We start from the raw sequence: 24,751 nt of genomic DNA, 5'->3' as shown, positions 1-24,751 counted from the left end.
AGATGTTGCTCACTTGAACAGTCCTGCTTCCCTGTTTAAATTATTTGCTGCTTCCTCTATACAGTCGTCCCCCCTTATCCATGGGGGATATGTTCCAAGGCCCCCAGCAGATGCCTGAAATTGCAGATAGTACCAAACCCAATATACACTTTTGTGTTTTATGCCATTCAACATTCACCTGCTGTAATTTCTACCTTTTGTAGTAACTGTTAACTGAGAGAACTTCTTACAGATTGGAATGATCAGTGCTTCTCTCTTCAACCTTAACCCGAATCACAACAGCCGATTGTTTTAGATTAACTGGAGAATAATATACTTCCTCTTTTGAAATGTGGGCACCAGGGAGATTTCCTGCAATTAATTATTCTCCACCTCCAACTGTAGTGTGGCATTAAGGAAGCTGCATCGCCACATCCTCCTCCTATTCAGAAGGTCAGATGAAAAGCTGCCCGTTCGATTGTGACCCTTGTTGAGTTAGTTTGACTTTTTAAGCCTTATAAGGTGGGAAATGGGAATTAGCCAATTCATGTGTGAAGAGCTCTTGAAAATGGGCAATTTGCAAGCTTGAAAACAAGGAAAGGACAGATGGAGGCTTCTTGTAACTAGGAAGCAACATTTAATCAAAAGCTACTTTGAAATGTCCTTGCTTAATTGTGAAGAGTAATTACATTTTAAGAAATGAATTATGTACACACACTGGAATCTAGTTAACTAATTTCTGGGTCCTCATCCATTCATAACCTGATAAAGCCCAAACTGACAAGTCTATTCGAAAGTGAAAATTAAAAAATCTATTTAAGAAATTCGAAAATTGAATTAGAACCATTTTTCCATTTCTTCCAACAATGATTATTTAACTTGCTTAATTATGAAAGCAATCAGCAAAAAAAAGATTACGTCAATTATTTGTGTTATTATTAATCAATCCTTTCAGTTATTCATTCATCTGATCAACAAGTCATGAGCCTATAAGTGTACAAATGTGGACACATCTATAGGGTGCTAATACTATACCTTAACTTCCATTTAATATCCCTCTTTCAGCCTTGGAAATGTTCATTTGTTAACCATATTCCCAGAGATTACCGTCACAGAAGTTATTCACATTTGTGTTGATTTATGTACAGCATTCATTTAAAATAACTTTAGGTAGAGATTTTATGCATCCATTGATAGGATGTAAATGTTGCTGGCAATGCCAGTATTCGTGGTCAGTCCTTAATTGGCAATGGAGTCACATGCTGATCAGATCAGGGAAGAATCTCAGATTTCTTTCCATGAAGAATATCAGTGAAAAAAATGAGCTTTTATAACAATGTGGTTACCTTTATTGAGACTATTTTTAAAAAAAAATACAACTTTTTATTTATTTACTTGATCTTAAGTTTCCCTGCTATGATGTACAATTTCAACTAGATCAATAGTCTGGTGACAATGACAAAATGGAAATTAACAAGCTTTTCTTTTATCAAAAAAAAAATTAAAGCAATTGTGACTATTTTGTGTTTACTAAAATATCAATTTTCTATATTGGCAAAAATAATTCAGCGTGTTGATCAACAATTTGAGCCATTTTAGCAAGCTGGCAAATGAGAGATGATCGATTCGATTGAGCCGGACCAACATTTGAAAAGACGATGAAACATACAGAGCTGGATCTATTTTGAAATGCGGACGGTGATGGGGGCTGATTGACTTTCACAGTCACTCTGCAGACATCAAAAGATCCCAAGCTATGCTCATAGTTAATGAACAAGCAATTCTGAAATGGAGCGAGTCTCTGAATGATAATACTTTATTCAAAAGATGCAATGCAATGAAAATTAATGAAGTATAGATAATTCCTCTGTGATTTATTTTTGTCACCTTTTTAATTCTAGCTAAAATTTCATCACATACTGCTCTTCCTGTGTGTCATTGCTTCTGTCTGTAGTTTTCGCAGTTTAACACTGAATTATCTATATTTAACATGCATGTTTTCACTTCTCAACCCCACCAACTCGCACAGCTACCTTGACTACACCCTGTCCCTTGTAAGGATTCCATTCCCTTTTCTCAACTCTCCTGTCTCCATTGCATCTGCTCCCAGGATGAAGTCTTCCATGCCAGATCATCAGAGATGTCTTCCTCCTTCAAACAGCATGGCTTTCCCTCTACCACTATCAACCCGCCCTCACCCGCATATCCTCCATTAACTGCACGTCTTCCCTGGCCCCCTCCGCCCCCACATGCAACAAGGACAGGATTCCCCTTGTCCTCACCTACCACCCCACCAACCTCCATGTCCAACATATCCTCCTCCACTATTTCCGCCACCTACTATGTGATCCCACCACTAGTCACATATTCCCCTCTCTCTGTAGGATCCATTCCCTCCGTGACTCCCTTGTTCACTCCTTCTTCCCCACCATTCACCTACCCCTGTAACTGCAGAAGATGCTCCACTTATTCCCTCACCACTTCTTTGGGGCCCCAAACAGTCCTTCCAAGTGAAGCAACTCTTCTCTTGTGAATCCGCAAGTGTCATCTACTGCATCTGGTGCTCCCGTTGTGGTCTCCTCTATCAATGTTATTTGCATACTTTTCAAAATGTAGTGTTGTACCTTTTATAAAAAGAAGTAAAACATGAAAGTCTGCAGACACTGTGGATGAAGTAAAAACACAGTGCTGGGGAAACTCAGCAGGTCAAACAGTGTCCTTTATATAGCAAAGATAAAGATACATGAGCAATGTTTCAGGCTTGACAGCAATAATTCCAATGGCTGAAAATAACCATGTTGATTTTCACTCTTTCCAGTCTTCAATTTCAGCCAAATGCTTTATTTCACTGTCATTTGCCTGCAGAGCTTTGAAGCTCCCAGTCTTGCAATAGAAAAAAATAGACCTTGTGCAAAATCAAAATCATACTGCCAGGCAAACATGATTAAGGACAGGTGAAGCTCGAAGGTTACGTTAGCAGTCTGGTCCGTACCTTGTAAATGGTGACTACCCCATGAGAGATGTTTTGCCCTCGATAGAAAGTGGTTACAGCATTTCATCATATATATCTGAAGGGTAAGAATGGACTTGGCAGAGTCGTAGTGGTGATACAAGATTGAATCAGGGCCTTGGCCTCAAGTTCATGCCAACACCAAACACCCACTGATATGAATTTAATTCTCTTCACATTCCCATCAACTCCACTAAGGTATGCATAATTAAGAGGGGTATAGACAGAGTGAATGCAAGCAGGCTTTTTCCACTGAGGTTGGGTAAGACAAGAACTAGAGGACATGAGTTAAGGGTGAAAGGTGAATGTTTAAAGGGAACCTCCACTCAGAGCATGGTGAGAGTGTGGAACAAGCTGACAGCTAAAGTGGTGAATGCAGGCTCAATTTTGACATTGAAAAAAAATTTGGACAGTGTCGCGTGTCGAATGACACAAAGACTTGTAGATTCAAACCAAGGCTTTTATTACCAAAAGAATGGAGCGTAGTACATCGAGGTCGACCAGTCCAGACTGACCTGGGTTTGATTAGGTGCAGCACTTGATGACCTGGCCAGTAGGTGTGGCTACGACTCTCAGCCAATCGTTAGCACTATATACAAATATATACAGAGGTGATAGGATCCCATACTATCACAGAAAGTTACGTGGATGGGATGGGGATGGAGGGCTATGGTCTGGTGCAAGTCAATGGGACTAGGCAGAATAGTAGCTCGGCACAGGCCGATGGGCCAGAAGGCCTGTTTCTGTCGTGTAGTGTTCAGTGGATTCTCATACTTGCCCATACCTCAGTGGCCATGTGATCTACAAAACTGCATGTCTTTGGGATGTTAGAGGAAACAAGAACACCCTGAGGAAATCCATGCAGTCACATGGAGAAATGCAAACTCCACACAGACAGCAGCCAAGGTTAGGGTTGAAGCTATATCATCCAGCAGTCTCTTTCTTTCTCCACGTGTTCTTAAATACCAGAGAAGTTTAGTTATGTTGGCTGTAGCACTGCATGATTTCATATACAGCAATAGAAACTCGACTGGATCAGCACTCTGAAGAATTGGTACTCTTAAGCTTAACGGGTTTTTTTTAAGGAAGGAAAGCATTTTCACCATGAGCTTTTACATTCGGTGCGAAAGAAATGGAGGAAATGTTATCCCCATAGTTAGCTTCCAGAACATTTAAGAAAAGGGTTAAACATTGTCGAACTGTAGAGCTCGTCGAAAGAACCAAAGACTTGTTGATCCAAACCAAGGCTTTTATTAGCAAAAGACCGGAGCTCTTCACAGGTGGCCGACCAGTCCGGAATGATCCGACCTGGCTAGGGACACAACCCTTTAAGGCCCAGACAATAGGTGTGGCTTAGCTCTCAGCCAATCGCTGTAAGCGCAGTCTAGATACAGTAACTATATACACTATGTACATTGGTGATAGATCTGTACTATCACAAGAACCTAGTCATTGTTTTCAGCATTATTGGAAATAATATGTTTTGCTATTTGAATAATTGTTTCTTCTCATGATTATTTTGTATCGGCAGCTGTGGAACCGCCAAGCCCACTCTGGGGCCTTTTGTGCGTTGGCGTGTGTATAGTGTGGAAAATTAAGCTTCATTTGTTTTTAAGCTGTTGGATTTTTTTTTTAACCATTGTGAAAAAATGCCTGATAATCTAATGAGAATAGTTTAAAACTGGATTATAATTTCAACCACTGTTGCCAAGCTACAAGGAAATTGGGAATCTCATCACCATTTCTTTTCAGCATTACACTGAACAGAGCAAAGGTAAGACATTCTGGTTCATTGCATCTTAATTGTTAAAAGACTGATCACCCAAAAAATATAATTATTTTGGAACTGGGCCATTTCTGTCAAATTACATTAACTCCGTATCCCAAATGTTTATACTATATGTATCTAGAGTTATTATAAAGACATTTTAAATACATATAGCATTCATATCTGAACTGTCTACATGCAGAGAACAGTGGCTAAGAACTGAATGAGTTACAAATCATACATAAAGCACACAAACTGGAAGCACTTGAAGGCTTAGTCCTGTTCTGCCATTCATTCAGACTATGGCAGACCCTGCACACTTTTTTATTGAGTCCTTTGGGCCTCAGATTCTCTTATAAATTCTCTGAATCTCAATCTTCATTATTTTCAATAAGTGAAAATCTGAAGTAGGGACTTACAAAGATTTACAATGATCTGGGCAAAATAAATTCTTACCTCCATGTTAAATGTCTCACCCTTTATCCTGAGACAACATCTCCTTGTTCTGGATTTTCCAGCAGTTAATAGCATCTCCCCTTTTAGTTTATCATCCGAGATCATTACTCGTCCTTATAAACTCTAGCAACAGGAGACTGAATCCACTCAGTCTTTCTCATGGGACAATGCCTTTATTCCGTTTGTTAAGTCTGCTTGTAAATTATGCAGTTTAAAATTAAAAGAATCTTGCTCCAAATGTTCGAGTGGTGCTGGTAAGTGCACCTGGATTTGGAAAGTGAAGGGAATTTAGTTGGTGTTCTATGAGCAGATCCCAGGCTGATGAGTTTCGCTGTACAGTGGCTGATGATCGAGTCTGGTTAGTCATCCGCAGAAACAAGCCACATCTATGCTGTTCTGTAGGACTAGTTAGCCTGTCAATTGAATAGTTTCCAACAAATGTGTCAGCACGCATTACATAACTTTTGCCTGTCCTGGAGGTTCTTTATTAAGCACTAGAAATGATCATGGGAAAAGAACAGAAGCAAAATAGTAATAATGTAAAATAAAAGTGGAAAAGGTTGAAGTATGTAACTGGTTGGGCACTACCTATGGAAGTAGTAACCGAGGAGATGTCTTATTCAATGAAAGCTCATCTCGCTGAGCATTTCTGATGCTTTGTAATTTTTTTTGCAAGAATCAGACTATTGCTTTGTCAACAACTAATTATCATAGAAACAATTCCTGACCAATACGTTTATCATTTTAATTCAGTCTAAGAAGCATATTGCTCTAGAGATCACTCTCATTTTAACCCCTCCTCTGAAACTGCAGGTCAGACTGAAATTCCAGTAGCATCATCCTCCTTTCCTCCCAGCTTGCACCTGATATCCAAGGGACCAGTTGCCTGAAAGAAGTGAAGAGCTAAATAACACTGGGCAGAATTTTTCTTTCAAAAGGTTTACTTCCTGAAAAAAAATTGAGTATTGTGATAGACAACGTCAAGCTGAACACTAAGATCATTACGGATTTGCTGTATCACGTAGGAAGTTGGAGAAACATTAAATCAACTTTTAATGAATCTAGCATGTCAAATTGCGTAATGAGGGTGACACATTGCGTGAGGAGAACTTACCTAAAATGCGTTTTGCTGCAGATTTTCATTTGTACTCAGTATCTGATGCCTCTCGTGTCAGTAGTCGGCCAGCATTGATTAGATTCCGGTTGCCCTGATACCGCTTTTCCCTGATTGCAAGGTCTTGGTGAAACCTTTCACCATGTTCGTCACTGACTGCACCAGGATCAGCAGGGAAGATGTCAGTGTGTAAATGCAGAAAATGAATTTTCAATGAGACGCTGCACTTCGTGGTTTTGTCTGCTTGAAGTAGACTTAAAATATGACAGGAAATCAGAAAAATGGGTTTAAAAAAAAGTACATGATATGAAATTTTTTTAAGGTGATTTTCGTGATCAGCAGCCCAAAATCCATAAAATACACCCAAAAGTGTTCCAAGAATCAAAATCTTTGTTGTTCATTGCTGATATGATTTCCCATCAGTTTCTCACATTGGAGAATGCTCCGTTCACTAATGCACTGGTTAACATGGCTTACTTTCAATTAGACCGAGGAGAAAAGATGAGATAAATGGCTGACTTTCGAAGCATTCGAAAGTCTATATGAGCACATGTAGCCAGTGTATCGTGTATATTGAATGTATTTTGTTGGGGATCATACATCTTAGTAAAAACTGTTGAACCTTGTTAGTTTTAGCCTAATTTGGTCTGTTTTGTTCTGATACATTGCAGATTTTGGTGCGTTTCTAAATTTTAGTGGGACATTTGAAGATCTGGAGGTAAAGAAGACATTTATTTCATTCTTTGATTTGAAAGGATAACTGTGTAGGTGGGCTTTGTTACTTCAATAGTACATTTAAACTGCCAAAGATGCCTTTCAGTCATCTGAACAAATCTTCATTAAAATCCATAAAGTGTGCTCGCCAAGACACTACAACTTGTACCCCATTTGTGTTCCATTCTACAAATGGACCAATATTTTTCATCCTTCCCATTCAGAAATTGGTGCTGATTTTAATGCTGATCCTATCAAGAGAGCTATAAAATTGAAAGTTCCATGATATTTTGAAAGTTCCCAATGTTTACTACATTTTACAGTACTTTTTACACAATTTAAGTGAGTATATTTTAATTTAGGATCGTAAGCATTTGAAACAATTGTAGCCTGAGTTGAACAGTCCTCTACTTTAATTATTTTGTTCATCATTAAGATCTGGTCTTTGCTGGAAAGGCCAGCAGTTATTGCCAATCTCTAATTTTCCATGAGGTGATGCGGGTGAGCTATATGCTCATCAATTATTTTAGTCCTTCTCATGAAGTCACTCCCACAGTGCTGCTGGGGGAAGAGTTGCAGGACTTAGAACCAGTGACACCAAAGGACCAGTGATAAGTTTCCAAGTCAGCGTAGTGCAACACTAGAGGGAATCTGCGGGTACCAGTGGCCCATATTCCTAGAGGTAGAGACCGCAGGTCTGGAAGGCGCGGTTGGAGTACTGATAGCAGGTAAACGCATGAATAGCTCTTTACAAACAACACTGCATGGTTATTGAAGGAACTATGTTTCCAGTGTAACATTATTTTATTTCCTGCTTCAACTTTCTGTTCGTACTAAACAGAAACTTAGTGATTTTGTTTGTTTTGTCACTCGTACAATATAACATCAGCTTGTGCATCATATTATTTTGTAAGAGGTTTGCTCTGGCCCATTCTTCCCATTCTCAGCACAAGATCATACGATACAGGAGCAGAAGTCGGCCCATTGGCCCATCGAGTCTGCTCCACCATTCTAATCAAGAGCTGATCCACCCACTCAGCCCCATTCTCTGACTTTCTTCACATAACCCCTGATGCCCTGACTAATTAAATGCCCATTTATCTCTGCCATAAATATAACCAACGACCTCGCTTCCACAGCCGCCTGTTGTAGCAATTTCCACAGACTCACAACCATCTGACTGAAGAAATTTTTCTGCATCTCTGTTTTACATTGACGGCCTTTTATCTTGAGGTTACACACTCTTTTGGTCCAAGAATCCCTGACCTTGGGAAACATTACAAGAGCTTAGATCAGTGGTTTTCAAATTGCCCCCCTAAACTCACATTCCACCTTAAGCAATCCCTATGCCATCAGTGCTCTGTGATTAGTAAGGGATTGGTTAAGGTGGGATGTGAGTGGGAAGGGAAGATTGAGAATCACTGCTCTAGACCCAATTGTTAGTGAAATATTTTGCTTGAGAAAAATTATCATTGGCCCATTTCCTTTGGAGTTACGAAACCGTGCACATAACGAGTCAATTAGGTACAATTAAAACAGTGATTTTCAAACTTTATCTTTCCATTCACAGATCACCTCACCAATCACTGAGCACTTATGTCATAGGGATTGCTTAAGGTGGAATGTGAGTTTAGGGGGGCAGTTTGAAAACCATTGGCTTAGATCATATTAACTACTTTCATCCTATCAAGAATCGTGACCAATGACATTGAACTAGCTTATTCCCATCACACAGTTTTGACACTGTGGATCTATTCTGCCTCAGGCTCAAAACAGATGGAAAAGGGATCTGGAATTTACATTCCAGTGGGTTTTTTGGAAGAGTTATACAGAGGTACAGAACAGAAACAGGCCCTTCAGCCCACAAATTCTCCCCAGATTCTATTACTCACCTCCAGATTATTTACAGAGGCCAATTCACCTGTGAATCTGTGTGTCTTTGGAACATGGGAGGAAACCAGAGCACGTGGAGAAAACACCCATCCCATACAGACAGTACCTGAGCTCTGGATTGACTGAGATCTCTCGTTCTGAGAGATGCCTGTACACACTGTTTCCCTTTTTTTTGGTCATTTTCCGCACTCATCACTTTTCACCAATAGCGGTGGGTGAGATGGTTACAGACTACTGTAAATCATTCTCTTCCTCAAATACCATGAGGTTGAGCCCCAGTACCACCTACCTGATATCATGAGCTTGGGGAGGAGACAGAGTTAGAGGGCAGTAAGCCCAAGGAGTGATCCTGATCAACCTTCATCCACTCAAGCCTGAGGTGTAAATCAATGAAACGATGCTGGGTCTATGATGGAGTTGGCCTGCATCGCATGCCTTGGAATAACATTGGTTAACAGTAAGTTATCAATGCCAGCCATGAAATTAGAAAATGGCCCGGCATCAATTGCCAATTGTTAATGAGAGTTCCAAACTCTGCAACCATGTATGTGTTTGCTTCACTTCACTCTAGAAAGCCCTTTAGAATATACCTTTTGTCTCAGACTCTGTGTGTAGCAGAAGCTTTTCCTCCATGCATCAAATCATTTTCTCTTGGATAGCCTGAAAACAGATGAGATGATCCATCATTTTTTAAATTTCACAAAATGGAATCCTTCATTTTTTTTTAAATTTCAGTCTTCAGAATCTGGAAATTATTCACATAAGTGGCATGGAAATGCCATTCCTACTGTTTTGATTTTCTACCCAGACTCAGCTAGGATAACATCTGGGCAAAAGAGGACTGAGGCATTTCACTACCCACCTTTGATTCAAGGAACACTTAACCTGAGCCCCATTAACCTTATGAGAGTTTGGCCATTGGATGATAGCTTGAAATGGTTAGATGGGGTCCATTCCTTCTGACATTTCCAGGGATGGTTAGACAAGATGTAGTTGGTGATCAACCTCACTATGTGTTTCAAATATATCACAAATACCTTGAGAAGGAAAATAGGTGAGGCAAGGAGAAAAGTAATGGAGGAGTATTCAAATAAAGTTCTCTCAATTTTCTGTAGTAACTTCACTATTTCCTACAGGAAAATGGCAAAGTGTGCATGTTTAGTTGCTAAGATTGTAGCTTTTTTAAAATATTTTTATTTTTCCAAGGCTCATCTTACGTACATCATAAATAGTATTTAAAATTACAGTCTCAAGTCTCTTCCCACCCCCCCACCCCCACTGCTAACATAAAAAGCAATTGTCGATTAAAAGAAGGGATGTTTGAGCATGTCTTCAATAATTAATCCATATTGTGGTCTTCAGGTATTCAACGCTATTAACCTAACTATATTATTTAAACCTTTTCGGGGAAGTTAATCATATCCTTAAAGCAGTATGATTTGTAGAAGGTTGCCATATTTTAACAAACACATCATATTTCTTTCTAAGATTATGTTATCTTTTACAGGAGGCAAAACTTTGCATTTCTACATTCCAGAGAATAATAAGTAGGGGGAGTTGGACTTCCACGTAACAGTGATAAATTTCCTAGCTACCGCTAGTGCAGTCCTCATGAACTGTACTTGATATTTTGATAGTTTGTGCCAATAACCAGAAGATTGCTCAATAAATACAGTTCTGGTTCCAATGGAAAATCCACGTCTGTAATTTTTGTCCAAGTTTCTGCCAAGTCATACCAAAAGGATCTTACATTCACGCAGAGCCAGGTTGAATGTATAAATGTTCCAACCTCTATACACACCTATAACATGAGTCTGGAATTTCAGATTTTAAACCGTGTCATTTTTTGCGGTGTAAGGTATAATTGGTGCATAAAATTGTATGGAATTAATCCATATCTGACTTTAATAAATGATGTCATATTATCAGAGCATATTTTTGACCAATATTGTTCTCGAATCTTTTTCGATACCCTTATCCCTTTACGGCGCCAAGTGGCTCAGATTGTTTTTCTTAATGGAGTAGCCACCGCAGAATTTCCAGGTTGAGTCATTGTGACATGTAGCTGCCATGAATAAATGGAAACGTTTTCTCTTTCTCTCTTCCACTTCCAGCTAAAAGAAAATAAGCCAGGAAAAGCGGAAGCAAATCTACCCGAGCTTTACACAGCTCCAATCCTCATTCACAGATGGAACGAGGAGGAGGTAGAACGTGGAACGGTGAAGTCCATAACTGTTAACGAAAAGGAGCAAAAAGCAAGCGTTGTTTCTAATGAAAATTATTTTGTCAAGGGGATTGAGGAAATGACCACCCAGGTTGCCAATCCCGATGTTATTATTTATCCCTCCTCCTCCTCCACTGTCCTTGAAACGTCATCCAAGGACATGAGGGCTGCTCTACACCCTGAAACCAAAACCGTAGCTTCTTCAATTGCTGGGGATTCAGACTATTCTTCAGCCATGGGATCCTTGGAGCTGAATAAGATATTCGCTGATCCCCAACCAACGAAAATTCCAGTTGCATCTGAGGAAATCCCAGGGCTCGGGGCTCCAACACAATCGGACACCCAAATCCATGCGTTCTCCATTGATGCAAGAAATGTTTCTCAGCCTGTGGCATCTCGAGAGGTTCTTACAAATAGCTCAACCCCAGACTTGTGGAGTGAAACATCTACACTGATGGATTCTGGCACAGAGCGAATGGCGTCAAGGAATGACACCATTGTCTTACAGGATCACAATACAGTCTCTGATTTGGTTGGTTCCATAGCCACTGTCCCTCCAGCTAAGACGAGTCCTTTCAATGATAATGTACTTCCATTCAGTGAGGAAGTCATTTCTGTAACTCTTCCTCCTTCTGACCAAGAGATGTATCTACACAGTACACCTGATTCCATTGGCAGGTTACACACCTTGTCTAAAGAGAATGAAGGCCAAGCTACCTCTTCCTACTCTACTGGTGAGATGGTGTTCCAAACTACAGCCGTGCCCTCAAACAGAGAAGGGTCCTTTTTTGCTACCTCTGCTTATTCCCACGATGAAGTACTCCTGCAGCCTACTCCCTCCTTATCCAGTGCACCTTTGTATCAGTCCTCTGCTTCTACCACTAGTGAAGTATTTCTTCATGCTTTATCAAGTGATCCTGTGTCGCTGCATGTGACCTTTGATTCCCCAGCTAGCCACATGCTTTCTAGCAGTCAAACATTGCTTCAGACTACCTCTGTTGTTTCCAATTATGAAGTGGGAATGCCTAGCTCACCACCAGACATTATTGATGTGCTACGTCAATCTACCCTCCCTTTAGCTAATAACTTAGTGCCCCTCCATGCTACCTCTACTTCCTTTTCTAGGGAGCTACTCCTTAACGGCCTTCAAACCTCTGAAGTTTCACCATCACTGGATGTGACTCCTGCTGCCTCTAGCCATCAGCCATTGCAGCGTACTACTGCTGCTTCCTCCGTCGGTGACACGTTGTTTGAATCCGCTTTTCCCTTACCCAGTACTGTGATGTCTCTTCAAACTTATCCTAGTTCTAAAGAGAATGAACCGTTTCTTCATGTTACTCCTGCTCCCTCCAGCACTTTGGGATTGCCTCTAGTTCCATCTGCTAGTCCCAGCGATGAGATTCTCCATGTTACTTCTGCACCCCCTGTTGCTGATATGTTGCTTCAAGTGATCCCTGTCTTCTCTGAAAGCAAAATATCTTCGTACACTACTGTCTTTCCCCGCAGTCAAATGTCAACTCCAGCTTCTCCTGCTTTGTCGCTGCAATCTGCTGTTGATAGTACAAGGTTATTGAATGAAACTCTATTGAAAAATGAGACAATGGTTCATGTTTCCCTTGTTCCTTCCAGTGATAATGCACTCCCTTATTTATCCAGTAACCAGTTTAATGTTCCCACTAGCCTGTCCTTTTCAAATGATGATATGACATACATTTCTGTTCCAGCTACAACTCCCAGCAGTGAGATAACCATGACGGTTTCTGCTACCCCTTTACTTGCTCCTTCTGTGCCTTCCTCTGTCATGTTTCCAAGTCAAAGTCATGATGATGAATTGTGGTCTTCTGGTTTTGAAACTGATTTGTCTGAGACCCACGATAGTGTTGCAGCAACATTTCATCCCAGATCTGAGGATAAGGCAGTAACTTCCATGAGTGGGCAGATGTTCAACACTGCAGAGGAGCAGAATAGTCAGTATCCCCAGATCATAACAGGATCACCTGCACCCTCTGAAGAAAAATCATTCATCAATTTGACACATCCTAAGAAGGACAAAAATCACAAGGCAACAACAGTGACTCAGAATGTATCCTCTGGAAAGCACAAAGGACCAGCAATAATATCAAGATCTACCGGGATCACAACAGCAGCTACAAAACTGCCCCCGTCACGTTCTAGAACTAATTCTTTCATGACCACTGAAGAGGAGAGTGGATCTGGCCAGAGTGCATCTGATAGTCTAATTGTTAATGAGACAACAGTGGTGTTAAGTTCCCTCAAGTATAATTATAGAACACTAGACAGTACTCCAGGCACAGGTAAAGCAGCAGACTCAAGGACACCACAGTCTTCAGCTCCTTCTCTAACTAATGGCTTTGAAACAACTTTATTCGACGTATATGAGGCAGGTTAGTCATGTCGGAAAATGATGTGAAAAGCCAGAGATGAAATTAATCCAGTTCCCAAGGTAATAGACCACAGCCATTGACAATAGCAGGTCTACTGTAGTCTGAAAGGATTCAAGATGAAATTGTCTCATTCATTTCTGTGTCTGTGGTGATGATAATGGTTGACGACATCTTTAAACACTGGCCTGCATTATAAATCCAGTGAAACACTGGACGTTAAAAAAAAACTTTGAACTCCAAATTTTATTCAAGTATAATTCAAATTAGGGGAAAAAAAAACTTTTCCCTAGTTTATGCTCGACTTAACTCCATTTTTATGGAGCTAAATTCAGAAATTGTATTACTAAGAGATAATGTCCTCAGGGGTACAGCAGGGTAATCCTGCACAAACAATGAATAATTAATGTTGCAGTATCAAGATTTGACAGGTGGTTGAACTTTGTTACTGGTTACCTGCTTAGTAATTTGGGAGGTGTGTAATATTACAGTTAACCACTGCAGTAGATATTGTAAAATTAATATAATTACCGTAACTTCATACTCACCTTGCAAAATAGAAACAAAAATGAAAGATATAGTAGATGATAGCAGAATGTATTTGAGGATATGATGTATGAAAAGGCCAGACTCACAAGTTTTCTCTTGCGTTAATATCTAAATTCTGAGAGTTCCAAATGCAGTTTACAGATTTTTGGGACATGCTATCCAACTTGCATCTCTCACTTTACAGCTTGTAGATAATCAAGTTGCAAGTCTCCGTTCCCTGATCTGGAAGGAATTACTCCGTGGAGCAAAATAGCATGCAATATTATAAAGCCAGCAAAGTACAGTAGAAAAAAAGGGCAAATCCTACTGCTGCAGAGTTCAATGGCTTTAGCAATTTTTGAATTTAAATATAGCATTGTTTGAGTTTTATGATGCAAAAGTGTTTGAATTTAATTTGAATGCCTGCACCAGTCTATATATTCTATACATTTGAAAAGTTAAATACCTCAATGATTTAAAGAAAAATAAGTTTGTATGTCATGTTACAATATTGCTTGAAGAAAATAATCTGCTGAATTTCTCCCCCAGTTTGTATAATTTTTAAAAAGTTTTTTTTAAACATATAATCGTGTTTGAATTTAAATTGCATGAAAATCATAGTGTTTGTTCCAGAATCCAATGAAAGTAATTGTATTTTAAACAAGATATTTTCATTGAATCCAGTTGGATGCTGGGCATTGAATATAAATAGTTTTGTAAAAATTTAACTGGGCTGTCCCTATCAAAGACATCCTCGTATCTGCCCAGAGTATTAAAGCAAGTATGTTTTAAAGGCACCATATTTCTCAAAATATAAATGAGGATCAAGTAGATTTGGTTTCAAAGCTATATTTTTTCACCATCAACTAAGTCCTGTTAGATTTTAGTTTCTTGTTCTACTGCAACTTAACACTTCTTCTGCAGTTATAATGGTGGAGATCATATTGCCTTCTGTCAGAGATCAATGCTCCCACTTCAACCTTGAACCAGCACAACACTGAGATGGTAAAAAAAAACTTTCAACTAATGTATTGATCACAATCTTTCAGTTTCCAATCATAATGTAACACAGGATTTTCTTTGCAGTTGTAGGGTTTTGAGTAATGTACCATTTTGTGAATTGAGTTCCAATACAAATGACATGTTCTGAGCCACAAAAGGTCAAAACAAATTATGCAGTCAGGAAATACTGGAGCTTAATTTTATAACTGTTGGGTAAGTAAGTTTGTTTGCCACCCATCTCTTGATGCTGTATGCTCTCGTGTTCAGTTTCACGACTTAGCATTTTCATCCTATGTTTGTCAAGTTGTCAACTTTTACAACTGCAACATGTAGGTCAAGTGATTTACATGTGATGTTGATTGCACTGCCCTCAAAGGATAACTTCACCAACTTATGGGCAAAGGCTTTGTGGGTTTACAAGAACTGCTCACCGAAGAAAATCATTCCCAAATGATCCAGGCAGGCATGACAGTGGGTTTTTCAGATCTGGGAAGTAAATTATGCAAAACCAATAAACAGAAAATGTACATTAGGTTTACTAAAAATATTTGGACTGCATTATCTTCTGAAATTTATAAATTGAGCATGAAGTAAATACCTCGTTTAATTCGAATCTCCTGGAGCAATTCTAATGCAAAAACCTGTGCAATAATGGATTAATAAAATATTTTTCAATTATCCTCACATTTATCATCATTTTACTTCTCAGAGATGTGCCAAGATTTCAAATTAGGGGAGCAAAGATAATAAGTGTATAATTGCTGAAGAAGTGTGCCAAAGTTCTCAACGATATAGGGTGTAAAATTTAATCAGGCTGCAGTAGGCATATCAACTGACATATACAGTTCTAATATGTCGATGACATGGTCCAGCCTACACAAGCACATTATGAACTGTATTGCCCACTGCATTAACAAAGAATTTAGGGCATGCAGTGCTAATGTCTGCCAGAAGTATGCAGAGTGAGCAGGGCATGAGGTGAAACAGTGTGCAGCACTGATTTAATGTCAGTATTTTGTTGCAGATTGTAGCTCATTTTTCTGGGTGACACCCCAGTAATCTTGACCATACACTCGGCTGCAAACTCCACCAGCACGACTTAAGAGAACTACCAACTACATGATGTAGGTGTCTATTGCTTGTTTCAGTAATCCCACTGAGCTACAGAGTATAGCCTCTGAAGTCTCCTGGGAGTTGTGTGGTAACTTGCAGAGAAACTTGTTTTGGCCCTTGGAATGCTCCATGACTGGGAGAATTAACAGAGGCATGCAGAGAGACTGGAAAAAGGATCTCCAGAGAGTCATTTTCCCTACCCTGTAAGGAACACCTAAATAGGAACATTTTCACTGCTGTATTGCTGCCCATTCCAGTAGACAGGACAGTTCACAGCTCTATTGGCATCTTGCTTCTTTTACCATTTCTTCCCCCTCCTACCTGCGTTCACATGTATCCTGCCACCCAGTGCTCCTCCCCCTCCCCTTACCCTTTTATTCAGGATTCTTCCTATTCCTGAAGATGGATTTTAACCTGAAATGTTGATCATCCATGCCTGACCTCCAATTCGTGTGAGGCTTCAGGGAGTTTGAAAAGACGTCAAACTAATATCAAATTCAGTGTCATGAAAATTTCCTTCAGAGACCATGACTGAATTGTGCGTTGTGGCCAATTATGTGAAATAGATCACATGGAGGTATTTTGAAACTGCTTCTACTTCCACGGGAAACCTAAATATTGCAAATTATTTTTAGTACACAAATCAGCACATGACCTACAGCAAGGAAAATATACATGTAAATTGTGATTTTAAATAATGTACATTTCATGATTTTGCAAACAGCATTGGAAGAGATTCAGCCCATTGTTGGCTCTCAGAGTATTCATATCAATCCCATTCCCTCCCTCATTTCCCTATTACTCCATTCTCCTTCACAAATTTATCAGCCCTCTCTTGATTCTCCTATATTATCGGTAAGATACAGTACCCAGTTAAACTACCAATGTACATCATTGGGACGTGGGATTAAACTGCAGGATCTAGACAAAAACCATGACAGAACCCGGGTTGCTGAAGTTGTGTATCAGAGACACTCATGGCTGAGGCACTGTGGTGCCACCCACCATGCTTGTCACACAGTCCTGGTGTTTTCCCTCTTCCACCAATGAAACTCCTTTCTCTTTCCTATCAGATTTGTCATCGAGTTTGCCCATTTGTCAATCAAAACTATTCTAGTTCTTTCATCACTTTGCTTCAAGTGATGCATTCTGACAGTCCATGGCCTGTCACAACCTGCTCGCTTTTCCTCAGTATTTCATCTGAAAAGGAACTAAATCTGAACACAAAGTTATGTCTAACCTGCTTCACACACCACTCCAGCAAAATCTAGCTCTTTCTTTGATACTATTTGATAAAGCAAGCCAATAAGTCATGTAACTTCTGATATCAGCGTCAAATTGGAAATTAGATACAAACCATGCAAGTTCCAAGAGTAATGGGACTTCGTTATTTCTATTTATTTTTCAGGTTAAAAATATGAGTGTTTGTTCTATCACAGAATATGGAACTAAAGAGAGCTGATGTTTGTAGTTCAGTGTGGACATGACATGATGATCTGACGAAAATTACTTCCACATCTTTGGACATTTGTACGTCCTGGGAGCTTTCATCATTGTAACTGCTCAAATCGTGCATGAATTTTGTTTCTATAGCCCTTTAGAATCACGGTTCCTGTCTTCTTGTGATAATTGAATGGGAAGTAACCCTTTCAATAGGGAAAGTAGGAACAGCAAAGTTTATAAGATGAAAATTACTCTGTGAGTCCCATCAGCTTTGAATTAGAAGTTATAGATATAAAAACTTTGTCATTTTGAAAATGTAATCTGTATGGAGTGTTTGTTCACTGTGGGAAAATTGCCTGTCTTTGGCTTGGCTTCGCTTATAATGTAATAATATAAATCGGCTCCCAAACTATTGGTTTGGCTCTGAGCAACTTTTGGATCAGATACCATGTGCTAAGGAGAGATCACGAGGAGGAGATTGAAGTGAGAGACTGAAATTGTTGTGGGAAAAGGTTGGAAAGAGGATGGAGATGGTGGGATGTGAGATTTTAGCGAACAGTCTGAGACAATGAGAATAGGTGTGGGCAGCAGGAGAGATCTATCAGAAACCTATTGGTAATTTTACTTGTAAAATGGCCAATTTGCCCCTTGAATTAAAATGTTACTCTTCATGGTGCAGACTGTAAGTGTGAAAATACAACATCTGCTGCCCTGTGGGAACCTGCACTGAATAAATTACCTGTAAGATCTGATTTATAGCAGCTGTTCCTCATGGCCATTTCACTGGGTGGATGTGTAATTTGCAACATCTGTCAGCAGATGGCATTGTTTTCAAATTACTGGCACACTGTCTTTTTCACATTCTCCTGCTTCAGTTGCATGTGTAACTTGCTAAATTCACATCTTTTGTTAACACTCGTCTCCACGCAAAGTAATATCTTCTTCATCCCTATTCTTGGAATGTTCTACTTCCCAAAATCAGCACCTGCCAAGGTTATGAGCACCCATTCCAATACCTCTGCATGCTGTGCACAGACTCCATCCGATTCCTTGCTGGTGTCATCACTGTGTCCAATTTTCCCTATCCCTAAAGCCTGGAACAAACCTTGGGCAGGCAGTCTGGGTCAAGATATTGACAGCTTCCTGCAATATTCTTTGCAAGGATCCTGAAATTGAGGTGACTTGTGCAGTCACAGCTTGGATAGGAGAGATTAATAAAAAAATAGAGAGATAGAAATTGACACTGAGCATTAAACACCACTGCGCTGTTGAGAATTTCAGAGAACAGGAGGATACATGAAATGGCTGAGGTTCTTAGGGAGCCAAAGATTAGTAAGCGGGAAGCATATGCATTTACCTTGTCCTTGAGCAAATAAGAGTTAAATCATTCTTGGTTCCTGATTCATCTACCAAACAAGTAGCCAAATCCATCAGGAACATCTTAAAATGTTCCATTGTATTATTTTGCACATGGCCAATTTCAGAGTTTCCATTCAACCTAATTTTCTATTGTCAGACTGAGATGCTGTTCAATGGTAAAGCCAGGTCTCAATAGATATGAGAAGTATTTTATCCATAAATCTTAACTGCTATTTAAAAGCTAACATTTTAAATAAAGTGAAGCTCTTCTCTGATTGACAGCCTTCAAGGTCCTTCTGCTTTAATATATGTGAGGTAAGTTGTTTGGCTTTGTGGCATCGGAATGTTCATTTCTATAACGATTAATTCTGCATCTGCTGCTGTCCTTCACCTTTGTCTCTCATTATTGGGCTGAAACTAATTACAGGCACTTTGTCAAATAGGTAAGTGGAGTTAAGTAAGTAACATTTTAGGAGGATTATTCTGGGGCTGAGTTAAACACACAGTCAATTTACAGCGGCATCCTCATGAGTGTTTTATTCGGATTTTGCTCACAGTAAAACTATTTTTAATCATTTTTCTTTTTTTGTGCAACTACAGAAGCCAGTAACAGCAGCCATGAATCTCGAATCGGTTTGGCAGTTGGTTTAGAGACAGAGAAAAAGGCAATTATCCCTCTTGTGGTGGTGTCAGCTCTTACCTTCCTATGTTTGACGCTGCTGGTTGCCATCCTCGTATACTGGAGGTGAGTGCTCGTTAAATCCTGCTGATCCCATTAGTTGATAAATATTTGCTTGGAATCATGGCGAGGTGAATATTAATTTTGAACCGTAGGAGTCAGAGTTTTGGAAAGGTAAAATAAATATCTGATAAATGAACAGAAAGTGGCATTTCATTTAATGTGCAATGATCAATTCTCAAAAAACCTTGTGGGTACATGCTCTAAGTATGGGGATATTATTCTTTTCAGTTGGGGTATTATCACGTAACAAGACGTTTTTAGGCCCTATTTCTTGGTGTTCAAGTTGCTCTGAGAGAATTACTAATTAGCAATGATATTTGTATTGAGTCATTCTTCTTGGAGTTTCATATTCAGAAGAAATGTAGAAGGTGTGAGCAAGACAGTTCCACTATTGAGATCAACTTATCAGTTTTGGGAGTTAACCTTAAACCTGTTCCTTATGTGGATCAGGGAGTCAAACTGGGCATACATGAAGAATCTCCATTTGTTGGAAATCTGAAATAACACAAAATATACTGGAGGACTTTGTCAGATCATGAAGCATCTTTGGAATGAGGAGAAGAGTTAATAGTTCAAGTCCAGAACACTTCATTACCAATGGGCTGAGGACGGATCTCAGACCTAAAAGTTTCTCTTTCCACAGATGCTGCTGCTGACCTGCATTTTCTGTGTTTTAATAGTCAAATAACGCACTTGTACTGGAGGTGTGAAGCCCATAAAGCTTAATTACCTTTCAATGCAATCTCAAATTCCTTAGGATTCTTCTAAAATCACTTTTCCTGATGGTAAATGAGAACTGAATTCAGCGGTGGTAGCCAAAAAGCATCTGATGGCTTCAGTTCCAGCGAGCACTGAATATGCTTGATATTGTGGAAGGTTTCTGATGCTGCAAGACAAGAACGGTAGAAAGGAGCTCAAAGTGCATGAACTTGCGCCGAGTTTGAATCAATCTTTGATTCAGCTTCGACTTCGATTGTGAGTCTGACATGAAGAAGGGTCTCTAAACTGATATTGGTGATTAGAAAAGCTTGGACTGCACGAAGAGAGTTAAGAGTGCGTGCAGGATAGCAGGATGTCAAGTTAAGCTTATTGTTATCTGAATGTACAAGTACAACCTGACAAAATAGTGTTCGCTGGTCCTGGGTGCAAAAACATGCAGACACACAACTAGACCTAACGCAGAAAAACAATACATATGCAGGACATGTATTCATATAGACAAATAAGTAAGTATTTGTTTCATGCGTATGAGAGTCTCGGACAGTTAGTTTGAGCAGATCCTTTGTTTCACATGGGAAGAAGCTGTTCCTCAGCCTGGTGGTGCTGGCACTGGTACTCCTGTATCTCTTCCCCAACGGGGGCAGCTGAAAGATGCAGAGTGGAAGGAGTTCTCAATGATTTTGTGCGTCCTCTTCAGACAATGATCCTGGTAGATCACATCAATGGGAGGGGTCATGGTGGAGACTCCAGTGATCCTCTCTGTCACTCTTATAGTTCAGAGGATTGACCTCCAATCTGCAGCAAATGTATCACATTGTGATGCGGCCAGCCAGGATGTTCTCAATAGAGCTCCTGTAGAAGGTTGACTTAATGGTTTGTAGCCTTGCCTCTTCAATCTTCTCAAGTACAGTCGCTGTTGTGCCTTCCTGACAAGTGAGGAGATGTGTGTCCACGATAGTCACTAGTTAATAAGGAGCTTGATGTTCTCCAATCTTTCCACTACAGAGTTGTTGATGTGTAGCAGAGGGTGGTCATTCCTAGTCTTCCTGAAGTCCACGATCATCTCCTCCATGTTGAGATTCAGGCTGTTACTCTTGCGATTTTCCAACTCTTCTCTAGTGCAACTCATCATTGTTGTTGATGAGGCCAACTAACGTTGCAAACTTGATGAGGCTGATGCAAAAAGTAATGTTCCCATTTTTTCTTGAATTGCCAAGTTTATAGACCAAGTTTGACAAATGTGATTAGTGCAGGTGATCAGCATTAGTGCAAGGGCCTGTTTCTGTACTGTATGACTACAATTTAACTAAATGCAGCTCAAACATCCAGAAATAACTGCAGTAAAACCATTAAAGTTGAAAAACTCCAGCCGTTCAGAACTCCCTCGGTTTTAACTGGTGTGTCAGATGTAATTGGGTGTACTGATCTCCTGAATAAGGTTGAAATTCCTACCTTCTGACTCTAATGTAATGGTAACACTGAGTCTCATATGACACCCCAAGCAGAAGAATTCCAATTCAGCTTTCACTCACTTATTCAGATTTCTACATTCTGTTGGCCTCCTGCCACAGATTATTTTGAAGTATTTTGTGGGATTTTTTTTTTTTTCTAAATTATCGAGTTGAGCTAACAAGACTCAAGGATGAACAGATTGGTTTGCACCGTTCTAAGAACTGTAGATAAACTGAAACAAAATAAATTGCTCAACCAAAGAGCAAATTCTACAGTGATTTTCAAACTTTTATCTTTCCACTCGCATTCCACCTGAAGTAATCCCTATGCCATAGGTGCACTGCAATTAGTAAGGAATTACTTCAGGTGGAATGTGAGTGGAAAGAAAAAGTTTGAAACCATGCCTAATTGATTCATTATGTGCATGGTTTCAAACTCCAAAGAAAATGGACAGACTATATCAGCAACAATTAGGTCTAAAGTAGTGGTTCTCAACCTTTTTTTTCCCCACTCACATACCACCTGAAGTAATCCTTTACTAATCATAGAGCATCTATGGCATAGGGATTACTTCAGGTGGTATGTGAGTGGAAATAAAACGTTTGAATATCACTGCACAATCTCAAAAGATAGAATTTCAACAGAAAGGTTCCAGTTTAACCATTTACCAATGAAAGTGACAGAAGTATATCAAAGAAATATAGGGAGCAATATTATTGAGGCATGTGGGAAGATTTAGGGGAATGCAGATTGGCTTTCTGACAAAACAATTGCTAAAGATTGTAGAAAAAAAAACTAGTGTGAACTTCCTACTTACTGCAGCATGTACAGTGTGGAACTCCGGTTGATAGTTCCGTCTCCAGATTGCTAAGTTGAAGTTGACTCAAAAACAATCCTGTGTTACAAGTTCATGGAAAAAAATACAAGTTCTCTTGCTCACTTGATCTCTATTGCCCAATCAGCTTCCTGCTGATCTGAGCTTTTCAAATCCAACTGCCTGAGTTACCTGACTCCCAATTACCAGGTGTAGCTTTCAGATAAAATCCTTGTTGAAGTCTGCTACAATAGCCCCCTCCAAGATCGCAAGAGCACTAATTGTGGGTGAAAGCAATCGATGAGAAAAAAAGTAGCATTACAGATGTATAATAGCAAGAGTCCCTTCAGGTGTTGAAATATTGTGCATAACGAGCTGGCCAGTGTAATTTTCTCCCACACCTTGTTGTTTTTACAGGTGGTGGTGTTACAGGTGGAGTTGTGTTATCCCAGTCAGAGGTAGTAGTAGCAGTGTTTCTGCTTACTGCTACAATGGGTTTACTCCTGGTCGTCGATGTAGCTAAAAACTCATCCTCTAAGTAAGCAACTTTAAGATGGAAAATGCTAACAGACTCCCTCTTTACCTTGTATTATTGTCTCTATATCACAAAGGGATCACCAATGTGAATTTCCTACTCTCTGCTGCAGGTATAGAAAAGAACTCCAATTGATAGTTCTGTCTCCAGATTGCTGAGTTGAAGTGAATTCAAAAACAAGTTTCAGGTTTATGGAAAATAAACCACAAGTCCCCTGGATCACTTGATCTCTATTGCCCAATCTGCTTCCTGGTGAATTGAGCTTTTCAAATCCAATTGCCTGAGTCACCTGACTCCAATTGCCAGGTGCAGCCTTCAGATAAAATCCTTGCTGAAGTCTACATTGTAAATCTGTGAGGATAATTTAAAAACAATATCAGGGTGTCCACTGCAATATTTCTTATCCCAATCAATTTGGTTTGAAGGGCATTAATATACTTGATATCACCCCTTCCTGCTTCATTCTTTATAAAGGGTCCCGATCTAAATCGTTGACTGACCATGGAACTTGCCTGAACTGTTGCCTCTTAGTTCATGAAAGATTCCAGGATCTGCAGATTTTGTGTTTCCCCGTTTCACTGAGTTCACATCTGGAAAACAGCTGCACAAATTTCAGTTTCTCCTTGATGGTTCTGTAAATTGTATTTAGCAAAATAAGTGATTTTGTTGAGTGTATTTAAGGGAGAGATTGACAGGTATTTGATTAGTCAGGGCATCAAGGGTTGTTGGGAGAAAGTCGGGGAGTGGGAGGATGGATCAGGTCATGATAGAATGGTGTAGCAGATTCGATGGGCCGATTGGCCTACTTCTGCTCCTGTATCTTGTGAATTTTGAACTCCTGAGTTCCAGCAATTGCTTGACACTGAATGGCCAATGCTTATGGCAAATGAATCCTTTGAGATGTCCCAAGGAGAAGCACTTTGAGATGTCCCATGGACATGCAAGATGCTATATAAGTGTTTATCTTCTTATTTTTCTTTTGGATAAGAGAGAATTGAAGGTAAAATTTATGAGCAATGAATGATAATTATTAATATGTTTAGTTGGGCAGTAAAGGCAGTGATAAGCACTTATAATTCTAAGATTGGAAATTCATGAAATAATTTTATAAACAAGGTCCTGAGGGTAAACAATAAGTCACATATAGGAGTTCAGACAGAAGGCATAAATAGCAGGGAATATTAAATGTGCACCAAGTTACAATGTGACATACTACTTGTATCCGACAGAAAGATGCCTTTCCATTCAATGTGGAGATAAGCATAGATATCAAAGGCCAAGGGCAACATTTCACTTACAAACCTTGGAAGCTGAGCATGCAAAGCTGAGATTCTATTGACTTTGTCAATTTATCGGAGTTTATTTTATACTGTTAACAAATGAATCATCTTAAACAGCATCAAGGACAATGATAAATTGTATTGACTGTTGGGATATTTGCAGTCAAAGGATATTGATTTTTTTTTATAAGTGCAAGCTGAAT

At 39.5% G+C, this 24,751-nt stretch overlaps 1 protein-coding gene across 5 annotated transcripts in view; it reads left to right on the top strand.

Annotated features, from left to right (window-relative positions):
- Window positions 1-24,751, top strand: part of ptprz1a (protein tyrosine phosphatase receptor type Z1a) — a 201,487-nt gene that overhangs the window by 121,728 nt on the left and 55,008 nt on the right. For 2 of the 5 annotated variants that reach the window (XM_069903390.1, XM_069903389.1), the window contains exons 11-14: window positions 6,999-7,045; window positions 11,049-11,892; window positions 12,883-13,563; window positions 19,606-19,750. In XM_069903390.1, coding sequence (XP_069759491.1) covers window positions 6,999-7,045; window positions 11,049-11,892; window positions 12,883-13,563; window positions 19,606-19,750 — 1,717 coding nt within the window. Of the gene's footprint in view, window positions 1-6,998; window positions 7,046-11,048; window positions 13,564-19,605; window positions 19,751-24,751 lie in introns of all 5 variants that reach the window. The other 3 variants (XM_069903388.1, XM_069903391.1, XM_069903392.1) reach the window with 3 other exon arrangements.

This window comes from Narcine bancroftii, chromosome 11 (assembly GCF_036971445.1).
Source record: "Narcine bancroftii isolate sNarBan1 chromosome 11, sNarBan1.hap1, whole genome shotgun sequence".
NCBI lineage: Eukaryota > Metazoa > Chordata > Chondrichthyes > Torpediniformes > Narcinidae > Narcine > Narcine bancroftii.
The sequence above is the reverse complement of the archived record's forward strand: the minus strand, read 5'-3'. Positions and strand labels throughout refer to the sequence as shown.